The sequence below is a fragment of the Cryptomeria japonica genome, chromosome 5 (assembly GCF_030272615.1).
Source record: "Cryptomeria japonica chromosome 5, Sugi_1.0, whole genome shotgun sequence".
Classification (NCBI taxonomy): Eukaryota; Viridiplantae; Streptophyta; class Pinopsida; order Cupressales; family Cupressaceae; genus Cryptomeria; species Cryptomeria japonica.
In genome coordinates, this window is record NC_081409.1 from 374,327,212 (window position 1) to 374,342,074 (window position 14,863).

Genomic DNA, 14,863 nt, shown 5'->3' on the forward strand with positions numbered 1-14,863 from the left:
ACTGACTCTCAATTCCCCCTAGCAAGTTAGCAATCACCTTTTTCTGACTAATCAGTCAATCCTCTTTTCAATATCACCTTTTTCTAACTAATCAATCATTTCTCTCAACTGGTCAATCAAATCAATCATCAAATCAATCAAATGCCATCAAGTTGAGTAATCATCTCCAACCAACTTGTCTCGTCAATTCTCAGTGGTCAATCAAATCAATCAAATCTAGTCAGGTTGAGTAATCATCTCCAACCAACTTGTCTCATCAATTCTCAATCGTTGATCAACTCTATTGTCAAATCAATCTTGACCATCGATTCGAATTCAAAAAAACTATAAAGTCAACATCAATTCTCAGTCATGGATAACCACATTCTTCAAAATCTCGTGCTTACATTTTGTAAGTATTGTGCAAATTTGAGAGTCACCATCACATGCAATGAAGAGAAAGGCAATAGAAGTCGTATGCTTGGATTCAACATGGAGTTTGTTTTGTTATTGATTTGATTGTGTCATTTTATTGTTGAATTTGTTAGCAAGCTTTTATTGTGTTGCTGCGATTGGATTAGTGATAGATTTAGGCTTGTGGTCGCTTAATGATTTATTGCATGATATTTCCCCCAATTTTCAGTTGTATACAATAAAATCTTACAAGACGAGTTATTATCTGTAATGTCCCCTGATGTTATTATTTAGGAAATAGGGACAATTAACTAATAAATGACCAATTAATGCTTATAAATAATGATAATCAGGAATGATTTGATTCACAATGATTACCACTTGTGATATGATGATATATCACTGCTATTTCTAGTTCATTACTTAGATATATGTAAGATGAACTTGATTTACATCTATTTGCACTTAGTGCAATGCAATCTATGTTGAGTACAGATAGAGTATCACTGCTGTCTCTAGTATGATCGACAATAAGTGTGCAAGGATAACCTCTGATCTGCAACTATAGTTTGATTGGATGCTGCTGTCTGATTTATCTTGAAAAAATATGCAAGTTGAGATGTCCAATCTACAAGAAAAGAGAGTTAATTTTTCTCTTTCTGATGTGTCACTGTGGAATATATGCTACGAACCTCTTCCTTAATGATAGCAACAATGCTATGAAAGCTATGTCTGATCCGGCAATAGTCTTATGCTGATAAACTTCTCCAATCACCTATAGTGATGGATGATGATTGCTGCAATATTCTTGGTGCTATATCTGATGTTATCCTTTGAAGTATGCAACCTGCTATGCCCAAGGCAAAATGCTCGAATGAGCAGACCCGAATAGGATACAAATTAAAAACAAAGACAAATTCCCTGATCCTTTTGAAATGAATATCGATCCTCTTATATACTCATAATATCGAATGTTTGCATCTCTTGCATTGGAATGGACACAGCCTTACCCTTTCTGAATTGCACCTCTTGTTTAATGATTAATCATTCTTCTAGTAATCGTACTTCTCCTTTTAACTAATCGCTGCCCAATGATACCCTTCTTTAATCGCTGACTATAGTCATCTCATTGGCAATAGTTGATGTATTTGAGACTAAGTCTTCTTTAACATGAATCGCCGATAATATAGTGATCATAATGATCGCTCAACATATAGTCCGCTCCTTCTATCCGAACTCTTGGTGTAGTGGAATCATCGCTGTAAACACGATGTTACTTCTGCATGTTGTAGATGATGATATCGATGATGAATATTATTGAATATAGTGATCGCTCTCCTTGCTTAATGTAATTATGACTATCGGCTAAGATTATGCTAGATCAATGGATAGATGCTATGGTGTGGCATCCATATCTTCATTAGGAACCATACTTCCTTCGTGTTATCTTGATGATGATTGATAAAGGATGTTATCTGATGGACATGTTTGATATCATGAGAGCTCAATGTCTAGATCATAATTTGGTGTTATGTTGATGAAGATAATCGATATCTGTGACCCTCGATCATGTCACTTGATCTTGATCATCTTAATATTGCATCCTTTGGTGTGCTACTTGATACTAGATAGGAAAATCATGAAGTCTCATGAATAAGACGATTTTCCTCCATAAGATCTTCATGCTTCAGTCTTTATTGATATAAGATGTGAAGCTAGCTACTTTGAATTTTCTGAATACCATATACAAATTGTTATTACTAACTAGTTGAAGGTGTTTACATAAGTGTTTTATTACTTCTTATTATAGGGTTAAAGATGGGGACATCACATTAGCAGTCTTGTGCTCATATCCAAGGCAAAAAGATAGGCAGATAATTATTTCTTTTATGTTAAATCTCATAAAGAAAATAGTGTAAAATCTTGTAACTATATATTTTATCTATGTCTTGGTGGCTAGGGTAATTTTAGATTTCACAGAGCTTCCCATTGCAACTTGAGGAGAGGGGTTACCTCACATACTGTTCGGGTTTGAATTGTCTCAAAAGAAGCAAAGTAAAATACTATCAATAATAATGCCAAAAATCCTTCTGCTGTAAGTTGATCTTTCACATATTAATCAATTTGAGAATCATTGAACCTAACAAAATATTTTAACATGGTGAAGAATTCTAAGTAGGATCTACTTACAAATATTCCAAATTGGTTAACGCGTTAATGTCTACTGGAATTTCTGCAGTGATGTTGTTGTTTCTTAGAACCCTGCAACCAGCGCAGTTATGATAAGCCACATACTTGCATAAACATCAGAAATATAAATGGCATATATACTCTAAAACAAATAAGGAGTCAAAGAACGCTCATCCCCTTACAATTCTGTCAGATTTTTCAGAGGCAATATGAAGTCCAAAGAAGAACCACCTTGAGTTATGTCACTTATCCTTCTGTAAATATGATTGAAATCGCATCACTTATCAACATATATGCAGACACATTAAGGACAAGAAAATAAAAGATTAAATGCGTACGTTCAAACAGAGATTTAATGAATTCAAAATAGATAAAAATTAAATATGATTGAAATTGCACCACTGATCGACATAAATGTTGAGACATTCAAGCACGAGAAAATAAAATTATAAAAGATTTAATTCGTAGGTGCAAACAGAGATTTAATGAATTCAAAATAGATTTAAGATTAAATATGATTGAAATCAAACCAATAATCAACATATATGCAGAGACATTCAAGGACAAGAAAATAAATGATTAAATTCGTAGGTGCAAGCGGAGATTTAATGAATTCAATATAGATAGGATTTCAACAAAGATAGGTACCGTGCTGGCAGTTTTTTTTCCTTTAATTTTGAAACAAAACCATGAGAATAAAACACGTTCTTACAAGTATTGCATCTGAGTTAATTTTGAAAGACTTGAAGGAATTGGTCCATTCATAGAAGTTCCTTGAAGTATCCTGTAACAAAACCATTTCACCTCAGCCTTCTCAGACTCATCCACTGTGGTACATATTGCACAAATGAGAGGAAAAATTAGACTAAATACTGCTATGTTGTTTGATTGGATATATCTTCACATTAAGGAGGAGAATAGAATCTAATATCCAACACTAACTTGAAATTCATTGAGAAGGTAGGCTATCTCACAATGTTACTAGCGAGCTAAAGTTTCCAAGAAAATCTGGTATTTTACCGGTAAAATTGTTGCTAGATGCCGAACTGTATCAACCATGAAAAGCGCATAAATATACTTAAGTTATTCCTGTGCTTTATAATATTTTAATTTTGTAGTATCCTTGTAACGTAGAAATATATATCAAAGAGAATAGCTACTTACAATTCTTTCAGACTCACTAACTTGATAAATGTTTGAGGTATTTCTCCAATGAACTGATTAGAGGATATATGCCTGTGTAAGAAAGGATAACAATAACTGTCTGAAATGGATTTATGTCATCCCATAAGTCAATAATTCCAAACTTGACAGGGAACAAACAAACTCTTAACAGTGATCTTCTAAAAAAACATGAGCGAATTGACTAATCGTGGGAATTGCTGGAATCCTTCCAAAAGTTGATAAATACATACAGCGCCTTCAGTTTTTTCAAGTTTCCGATCTCCGGTGGGAGTGTACCAGAAAGGTGGTTGGAGTGAATACTCCTGAATAGCATACACAATGTCATCATAAAAAATTCACACTTCAATGGAGATGGAGTAAGCATAACTATTATCCGCTTATTTAAAAAAGTTTCATGTACGACCAAATGAGTGTGTCTGGATAGACTATTTGTCGGAATTGCTAAGATTCTTCCAAAAGTTGATAAATACATACAGCCTGGTCAGATTTTTCAAGTCTCCAATCTCCGGTGGGAGTGTACCAGAAAGATGGTTGGAGTGAATAATCCTGAGTAGCATACACAATGTCATCATAAAAAATTCACACTTCAAAGGAGATGGAATAAACATAAATATTATCTGCTTATTTTAAAATGTTTCATATGCAACCAAATGAGTGTGTCTGGATAGACTGTTTGTGAGAATTGCTAGGATCCTTCCAAAAGCTGACAAATACATACAGCTTCTCCAGATTTTTCAAGTCTCCAATCTCCGGCGGGAGCGTACCAGAAATATAGTTGGAGTGAATGTTCCTGAATAGCATACACAATGTTATCATAAAAAAATCACACTCCAATGGAGATGGAGAAAGCATAACTATTAGATTCTTATTTTAAAAAGTTTCATATGCAACCAAATGAGTGTGTATGTGACCTTATGCGTGTGTGTGGGCATATGTGTGTGTGTGTGAGAGAGAGAGAGAGATAATTACAGTACAACCAAACTTGTGAGATTTCCTATCTCCTTAGGAATAGAACCAGATAAAAGATTGTGTAACAGAGTCCTGAGACAGTCAAGAATTTCAATCAGAAACATGATAAACAAGCATCCCTAGAAGGGCGTGATTCTCACAGCCCTGCTATAATAATATATGCTTTCCTCAATAGTTCCGAATTCAAACCCTCACCTTGTGCAACGTGATTCCAGGAATATGAAAAGCAATGAATTAGTTTAACAAAGAAGCTCTGGGAAAGAGAACATACAAGTTTTTCAAGTAAGACATGGATCCCAATTGTCGAGGTATTGGACCAGTTAGATGGTTGTCTGACAAATCTCTGTTAAGAAAACCACAGTATAGCCATGAAGGCCGAAGACTATAGCGGAATAATCTTTATTATATCATTTAAGTTATAATTAGCATTGTTGTCACACAACTACAAATTAAATTAAGGAATTCAACAGATTTTAGAAGCAATATATAATTTGAATGTCATTTTTATGGATTAACAGGGTACTGGAGTCATTGCTTCACAGACCCATTTCTCATGGGTAGTCATTTCTTATATGTCCACCTTTTCACTCATCACATTAGCCCTTAGATGATCGAGTCAAATGAATGAAACAAGGGAAACAAAGTAGAAAAGTAGTTGATTTGACCCTATTTTGTACTCTCAGTCCTATAAGGTGTGACAATTTGGCCAACTCTGGTGAAAGCTCTCCCTCAAGATTGAGTTGTGGAAGTGTTCTGCAACCAAAATATCAAGGTTATAAGCCTTTCTATTTCTTCTATTACAAGAAAAACGAGGAGACCATGGCCTATGCAGGAATAACAACACACATGTTGGTAACATGAGAACCATTGACGGAATCACAAGTGAGTCCTTTAAAGCCAGTGCCTGTGCATGGATAACCACTAAAATCCCAATCTACTTTTACCAGTTTGCTTGCAACTGCCTTTAATGCTCCAACTGTCAATTGGACACCCCAGAAAAACAAAGGAAGAATTAGAGAGAGAAAAATATGAGTCCAGAAATTTAAAAATGAGTCCAGAATTACATTCATCCTGTGAAAGTGCAGCCTTAGCATGTTTGGTTTTGAAAAAGGAGAAAAACATAAAAGTGCTGCACAGTATAATCAACAGAGTGTACGAAGCCATAAGTGGAGCTTCCTACAAGTATCCCCAGCAAAATGTAGAGACGTGCTGTAAATGTTATAAATTGTCACATGCTGCCAGTCTATTAATGAGTGTGCAATAATGATAAGCGTACGAAACTAACACGCTTTGTAAGAAAAGTATGAAGGGGCATCCTCGTGCAAATTGCCCAAGTGGTGAGATCAATGGTTTTGAAAGTGTCGGCAAGATTTCAATTTTAAAGTTTATCGTCGTCTGATTCTGACCTTTCATACAAAACAGCAAATGGTTGAAAAAATGGGATATTTATTTGAACTCATGCCCACAAATAGCAAGGAGATAAAGGTCTTCGTTATGGAAAAGTTTTAGAAGAAAAATTGGAGTATTGGGTTAGAAAGGAAGAAACAATACTATATTAATGAGTTCGACCCCAATTATGATCATCTTCAAAAAGTCTATATAGGGTCTAATATATCATGGAAGGCTAAAATTCTAATCGCACAGCTTAGAACCAACTCTCACCAACTTCGGTGTGAGACCGGGTGGTGGAAAAGGCCAAAAGAGATTTGAGAAGAAAGAGTTTGTCCGTTTTGCGTCAGCGGGAGTGTGGAAACTGAAAAACATTTTATCTTGGAGTGTGAAGCACTTAAAGTCAACCGGGAGAAGTTTGCCAATTTCCTAACTACCAGCACATGGTATAACCTGTTCAGTGAGGAGCATATCGTGAAGATGGGTGCTCTCATCATCAGCCTGAATAAGCAGAGATCAGACCTTAAAAAACGGATTCAGCTTGATTAGATTGTCCCATAGGCTATTCTTAGCCTCGTGGACGTTAAAATTCTTTCTTCTTCTTCTTCTACAGCGTGTTAGCAATAGGTTAGTCAATCGCAGCCGTTTATTGTAAAATCGACGATGTAAATCATGCGACTAACACGCATGTTAGTCAATCTGTACTGCCGTTTTGGAGCCAGAATAGACGCGTCCTATTTAAACATGCACGTTGAAGGCATCTCTCAATCAAAGAACAAAAAACACAACAAATTGTAATAAAGTGATTATTAATATAATCATAAAACTATTTTCCATATATGCATACATGCAATTGAGAGGAATAAACCTTGCATAACAGATTACATTATACAAATTTCTGGAAAATCCTTCTTTCACAATCCCATCTTTCCAACCCAAAAACTAACTTCTCATAAGTGACTACAAGTTTCTTAAATAGTCTTTCTCCATCTTGGAGCCAAAATTATAAATTAGAAATTACCATTTGACAGATAAACGCCAAAACATGAAATTGAAATTTTGAAAATTTAGCCGGATTCGAAATTTAGAAACTTTTCGAAAAATTGTCCAACTTCTAACAGTCATAACTTTTGATACGGGAATCGGATTGATGCACCGTTTGAACCGTTGAAAAGCTCTCTGAGAGAAGAATATGCTAAAAAATTGCTCTGTTGATTACCATCATTTTCAAGGCCGTTTAATGCCTCAAATCTAACTTGGAAGAATTTTTGTTGGTTTTTCGAGAAACTGAAACTTGAATAACTTTCTAGCCGTAGATTTTAACCTAATTCTTTTGCCAAAATGCTTATTTTTCCTTTCTCAAGCTTCCTGCAAAATTTGAGCACCATCCACCTTTAAATAAAACTTTCTATTTTTGGCAATCAACTAAAAAAGCAACTTGTCAACTCTAAAAGTTTGAATCTCTTATTCGTCCAAATGGGTATCAAGAAATGCAAAACCATTAAAAGAAAATAAACTAAAGAGAAATATTTTTGGGTGATGCAGGATTGCCCTTACACCATTGAATGCTCTTGCATCAATCTCCTATCTGAAATGGACAACCTACTTTTTCATATTAACGATTGAGATTCAAGGATAGAGGAGAGGAGCCAGAACGTTCGCACCCTAACTTCGGGGGTGCCACGTGGACCCAGAGACCAACTTTGACCTCCTGCCATGTCGATCATCAAGTTGGCTACCCCAGAACGTGATCTTGACCGCCAAATCATCTTGATGCTACATGTACCGTATGCATTCATGGGAGTGGTCGATATTATGCCAATTTGCATCAACAGGAACATGGCTGGACCCACCCTGTTAACCATTTCCAATATCCATCAATTTCGAATGGGGTTGCCACATGGCATTCTTCTACATGGTCACCCAATCCACGAACCTCTTCGTCCAACGCTCCCGCCGCCACTTTCAAATTTTCCTTGTAGCTGCATTTACTACGCGTCACCTCGCCCTTACTGCACCTAGCTCTTCACGCTTTTCACGCATGACAACATTCAATGCGCCCACCCCTTCACATTTCACTACTTGCCGAAGTTGGTGTGTTTGGCACACTCTCTACAATCGTCGTTTTGTTTCGCACCACATCCTATTCATGATGGCATTGAAGGAATTCGGGATGGAGCCAGAACGTACGCCCCCTTTGCCAGGTACAAGGATTGGTTTTCTCGTCGCTTTACCTGGTTTCTCATTTTGTTTGGGGTTTTGATTTTTCAATGTTTCCTCTGTACTTATGTGTTATGTGGTTTTTGCAGGTTTCGATGGTGCTGAGGACAGGATGCCATCGGTATGGGGCTCAAAGTCGTCATTCGTCTTCGACCCAGGTGAGGTTTTCTCCTCACTAAGGCCTACTGATTCCATTCACTTTGTTTTTTGGCATTTTCCTTTCCTCTTTTACAATTTTTTGACACTGTGTTATGTCATCCATTACTTCGTTTGTGTGTCCAGCCATGTTTCGGCAGGTTTTTGTGTTTCTGAACACTAAATGATGTGTTCATGAACATAAATACATGCAAAAAGGGAATCATAATCCTCTGTTCAAGCTCTACTGTGTTTTCAATGGTGACTTTTCCAAAAAAAGGTTTTCATTTCGTGCATCACTGTTAAAATTGGTTGCATGTATTAGATTTCAAGCGACACATTGCTAAAAAATGGTTATAAATTTGAATTTCGAGCATCATAGTTAATGGGTTTTACATTTCACTATTGATGTTTGAGGGTTTCAATGATTTCGATGTTTTAATGGTTTGAATGCTTTCACTGTTCGAATGGTTTCGAACCCTTTCAATCTTTTGCAAGGTTTGCTTTAGTGGTTTCAGGGCATTCAATTTCAAAAAAAATGTTTTGAAGGTTTAAAGGATTTCGGTTTCCAGCATCACTATAAATGGGTTTTTAAAATTCACATTTAATGTTTTAGGGTTTCACTTCAATGGTTTCAATCCCCTTTAATGGTTTGCAGAGTTGAATGGTCGAGGGTTTCAAATTAACTCTGCGTTTGTTTGTTTTTAGTAAATGTACAATAGTTCAAAATTTGTTTCCTCATATTCATACATTCTTCGTTTACATTTCGAGCATCACATTTCCTTTCTGGTTTAACGATTTTCTATTTCTTTTGCATTGTTTGAGAATTGAAAGTGTACAATGGTTTCAAACCCTTTCAATGTTACTTGTTTAGGTTCATTGAATGTACTTGTTCGTTTGTTTGCTAACTAGTTTCCATGTTACATTATGTATTGTTAACTCAATGAAACCCCAATTTCATTTATTGTGTTAAAAATGTAATAATAAATACTTTTTTTCATTGGTGAACATGTTTCTTTCTAGATTTTATATATACTTTACATGTTTCTTGACTGCTTGTGCACTTCCATAGTTGTCATGTTTATTTATAAATAGTTTTCATGTTCCTTTATAAATAGTTCCCATGTTTCTTAATACTTGTGAACATCCATACTTACATACTTTCCATGTTTCTTAGTAAATAGTTGTCATGTTTCTTTTATAAATATTAAATTGTTAAATTGAATACATTAACTGTGAAATAAAAACCCTTAAACCCTCAAACATTAACAGTGACATTGAAACCCTTCAACCAAAGTTTGACATAACATGCATTTATGTATGGGCATGTATATGCATATATGTATGTACATGTATATGCGTATGTGTATGTACAGGTATCTATGTACATGTATGTTTTTACATGACTTACAACTGAAAATGCAACCCTTCAGCCCAAGTTTGACACATCATGCATATATGTATGGACATGTGTATGCATATATGTATGGACATGTATATGCAGATATTTTTTTACATGTCTCTATGTACATGTATGTTTCTACATGACTTCCAATTGAAAATGAAGCCCTTCAACCCAAGTTTGACATATCATGCATTTATGTATGGACATGTATATGCATATATGTATGTACAAATGTGTATGTACATGTTTGTATGTACACGTAAGTTTCTACATGAGTTACAACTTGAAATAAAAACCTTTAATATATGGACATGTCTATATATGTATGTATCTACATCTATATACATATATGTATGTGCATGTATACACATTTATGTGTACATGTGTATGTACATGTATTTCACTATATGTATGTACATGTATGTATGTACATTTAGAGATGTACATGCTTGTGTATAGATGTATGTATCTAGATCTCTGCATGTACATATTTGTATGTGCATAGGGGGAGGAGCAAGAACCTGTGCACCCTAGCTTTGAGGTAACACATGGCAGGCTACGTGGACCCATTCACAAACTTTGGCCGCCAGCCAACTAGTCTGCTGAGTTCGCTACACCAAATCAAAAAAATTGTATGTGTACATATATCAGGAGGGTCAGAACCTGCAGAAATCGTAACATTGATCTCCCATAAAGTCCTTGTGTGCTATCCAATCCATTCACATGTAATGTGATGATTGTGCAAAGTTGTCAACAATTGGAACAAGATCCCACAGAGCTTGCACAAATTGAACAAGTACCATGATAGATTGAACAATTAAGTACAATCTGCACAATCAACCATGTGGTGCATTCAAAAAACCTCCTTTGTCTTGTTATTACAATTCTCACAATCCTAAACAATGAGGACATGTTGTCATTTGAAACCATTGTAGTCTTGAATTATGTTGCACGGAAACATTCAAATTGAATGGTCTGTGCATCACAATTCAAAAGTATTAAGGTCTTCAAACGGTTGTGTGTTCTCGTTGGAGTGGATCATGGGCATCAATCCTTGTAAGCTGAAAACCATGTGTTCGAGGCAGGCATATTGAATATTGTTGTGGTCGAAACACACGAGGACCTGCTTGCATGGAAGGTGAGGTGACGTGTAGTTAATGCCACTGCAAGGATACTTTGAAAGTGGTGGGGGATCTTTGGATGGAGAGGTTGGTGGATTGGGTGGCCATCTACAAGAATGCCACACGGCAACTCCATTCGAAACAGATGGGTATTCTAAATGGTTAACAGGGTGGGCCCAACCACATTCTAGTCAATGCACCGAATTGGCATAATATTGACCACTCCCACTAATGGGTATAGTACATGTGTCATTGTGCCAAGTCAACACCCTAGATATTGATTTGGGGTACCCATATCAAATGTGCAAATAAGATTAGTGCAAAGCAATGAAACCTTCATTCCTTCAAATTGATGAAAACTACAACATGTAGTTGTTCACACATTTGCTCACTCGTCCCATTACATGTGAGTTGCAACATACAAAACATACAAAATGCACATAATTAGAAAAAAAAAAACTAGATTTGTTGACAAATTGTTCAATCATCCCATTACTTGTAAATTAGAAAGCCATATTAAAAGATGGCAAAACCCTTGCCGAATCAATGTCTTCATTACATATATTTGTAATTCTTATGTGTAATTGTAAATTAGAAAGCCAAAAAATTGTATGACATGTCTTTTTAGAAGTCACTTGAAATAACGAGGCAAATGAGTTCTTGGCCCTGTGCCTGATGCCCTCAATGTTGCAATGGGTACCATGTTCTCGTCACCTTCAGTCAATTCACTCAAACTCAGTTCACTTGGCATTGGGCTACAATTTCTGGTGTTGACACCATATGTTGGCACCCCTGCAATATACTTTGGACCATAAAAGGTGGGGGATGGGGAAGTAGGTGAACAATTTATCCCTGTATGAAAGTTCGACAAGATTGTGTTCAACAGATCATGCATTATGGGATGTCATTCAGGTAAAGGCATGGATGGTCTGGATTCATTGTTTAACATCCTCTTTCTTGCCAAAATAACCCTCTTCTCCTTGATTATTTCTTGTCCTACATTGATTAGCCATATGTCCAAACTTTCCACATGCATGACATTTTACATTCATTCTACAATTTGTTGTCCTATGACCATATATTTTGCAATTGAAAAACTGACCGGTAAATAAATTGTTGTTCTGATTGACTCTATTTCTGCATTGACTTTCCATATGACCAAACGTATTGTAAACAAAGCATCTACCATTAAATTTATGTGCATTGGGTTGCCTTACCGATGACCTCCGATTCTGGTTAACTGGTGGACTCTCTCGATTGTTCTTCTGATCGGATGCATCATCATGATTTGCAGTACCAAAGCTTTCTCCATGCTCAAATCCAAGACCTCTAGTGTCTCCATTGTCCCTTTGATTCTTTAATAACTCATCAAGCTTTGCAGAACTGACCTTGAACTTGTCTTTGTACTCATTTGTAGAATCCATATCACCTCTTAGTATTGTTATCATTCTTTCCAACTCTTGCTCATTTTTCTGAGATTGTACTAATTCAGTTCTCAACATATCATTCTCATGTGCGAACCTAATGCATTCTCAGATCTGTCTTTCAGAGATTTGGCAAGATTTTTTTCATTCTTCTTCTGGTCTTCAATCTCCTTGGACGTCATCATGGTTAGGGCTTGCATTTCATTCTTCATGAGACCATTTTCTTGACTCAGCTTCTGGCATAGTTCCTTAAGAGTAGTCTTCTCTTCATCATCCTGATTTCATAATTGATCACAAAGTTCTTTCCTTTTGGCTTGTGCAGATGACAACCTATCTTTGCAGAGTAAAGATGAATTCCTTCGTTGATCTCAGCTCATCTTGCAACTTCATGTTCTTTAATCTTTCAGCATCATAGTCTTCAAGTGCTACTTCAAGCTCTTTCCTCAAACTCATCTCCATGGATTCTGGATTCAAGATCTTCCTCAAGCTGTTAGACTTATTCTGAGGCACCAAGCTCTGATACCAATTGTTGGAATTTGAGAACACTGAGAGGGAGGGGGGGCTGCATCAGTGTTCTCCCGGTATGATTAATTTTAATTACCTTATTAGCACAACAACTTAGTAACCGGTATGCATAAAAGCTAATAACAACAAAAAATAATGCAACCGCAAAGATCAACACCATAACACAAAGATTTATACATGGAAAACCTCAAAGAGGAAAAACCACGTTGGGATTGGTGACCCACAATATCTATCCACTGATCAAATGATTAAATATTACATATAAGGGGCCTACACATGCAGGAAGACACATTGCCTAAAGTGCACTACTCATCACAAAAGGAGCCTCACTGACTACAAGAAATCTTCGGACTACAATCCGGAAAGAAGATTGAACTACAAGAATAGCATCTCTTATGCCAGAGTACAGGTCTGGTTAAGCTCAATACCAGAGGTCTTAAACCTCTTACACAAACCCAATCTGATCACTTATGATCGACCAAATCCTCTGCATATGATTACAACCTTATTCGCACACAAATAATCCCATAACCATCCATGACCATGATCTACAAAGATATCTTACATCATATTTATACAAACCCTGGACCTAAACAATTTGGTTGGCCACCTAAAATATAATACAATAAATTCATTACATAAACCCACAAACCAATGATAACCCAAGTTGGCCAGAGACCGAAACAACATTAACCAAACAATAAATCCAACCGGTAACACATCGGGAGCATCCACCAACACGTTACATAAATCGATCCATAACCTAGGAGAATAACACAGAATAACACCAGACCTAAAATAGGTCACCATAATCCAAATGCAACACAACCAATCAACTGGAACACGAACAAGATAGGCGTCAACATCCTGAGAACCTTCTAGAAGCTGCACCAACACCACTTATAGAATCCATCAAAAGATATTCAACAAAGCTCTATCGATAAAACTCTTACCAGTAACCAAAAGGCTTACTAGAACATATGATAGCTTCCGGATCACCAAATCCTGAACCAACTAAATGTGACATGCATCTGAACCACATGAATGACCGAACCAAACCATTTCCACCAATCTAAACATACTAAAGAATACCAGAGATGGTATCCTAATCATCATCACAATCCAACCATTCTACCGGAACCTGATGGACAACCAAAGAAGCTATTGTTGACATCAATGACAAATATCAATACAACGCATAATCAATTCCTCCGTATTTCCAACACCTAGATCATGTAGGGAAGTTACTTGCATATATGATTGTAATTTTTGGCAACAAGCCATGCTAGAGAAGATGATGGCATTAAAATCATTTGATACATAGGATCTTGTTCATTTACCCAAAGGAAGAAAAGCCATTGGTTGTAAATGGGTCTACAAAAAGAAATTTGGAGCAGACAATTCATCGAAAAATTACAAAGCTAGACTACTAGCTAAGGGATACTCCAAGAGAGAGGGAGTTGATTTTAGTGAGATTTTCTCTCCTGTTGCTAAAGTGTCCTCTATTGGATTTTTTTTATCCATTGTTGCTACTAATGATTTTGAGATTGAGCAGATGGATGTTAAAATTATTTTTTTTGCATGGAGACGTGGAAGAGGAAATTTATATCCAACAACCTAAAGGATTTGAGGTAAAAGGAAAGGAATACTTGGTTTGCAAATCAAAACAATCTCTTTATAGTTTAAAATAGTCTCCTTGAATGCGGTATCAAAAATTTGATTCATTTATCATGAAATTGAGTTTTGTGAGAAGTTAAGAAGATAATTGTGTATACATTAAATGTATTGATGATCATATTCTAATCATTGTCTTGTATATGGATGATATGCTACTTATCAAAAAATTTAAGGCAATAGTTAGTAAGCTAAAAGATCAACTTCCAGGGGCATTGATATGAAGGGTTTGG

General features: G+C 36.1%; 2 protein-coding genes across 2 annotated transcripts; both read right to left on the reverse strand.

The window, feature by feature from the left end:
- Positions 1–2,579: 2,579 nt before the first annotated feature.
- On the reverse strand, positions 2,580–5,382 carry LOC131035039 (probable LRR receptor-like serine/threonine-protein kinase At1g56140). Its single transcript, XM_059220670.1, has 11 exons — positions 5,261–5,382; positions 5,009–5,069; positions 4,738–4,809; positions 4,487–4,558; positions 4,243–4,314; positions 3,999–4,070; positions 3,748–3,819; positions 3,558–3,629; positions 3,296–3,367; positions 2,766–2,837; positions 2,580–2,655 (listed from the first exon to the last, which is right to left on the reverse strand). The coding sequence occupies exons 2-11, from the start codon at positions 5,026–5,028 to the stop codon at positions 2,580–2,582; spliced, it is 672 nt and encodes a 223-aa protein (XP_059076653.1). The 5' UTR covers positions 5,029–5,069; positions 5,261–5,382.
- LOC131875632 (probable LRR receptor-like serine/threonine-protein kinase At1g07650) lies at positions 5,334–5,925 on the reverse strand. Its single transcript, XM_059220220.1, has 3 exons — positions 5,802–5,925; positions 5,584–5,713; positions 5,334–5,490 (listed from the first exon to the last, which is right to left on the reverse strand). Exons 1-3 carry the CDS (start codon positions 5,899–5,901, stop codon positions 5,334–5,336), a joined length of 387 nt encoding a protein of 128 aa, XP_059076203.1. The 5' UTR covers positions 5,902–5,925.
- Between the last annotated feature and the right edge of the window lie 8,938 nt (positions 5,926–14,863).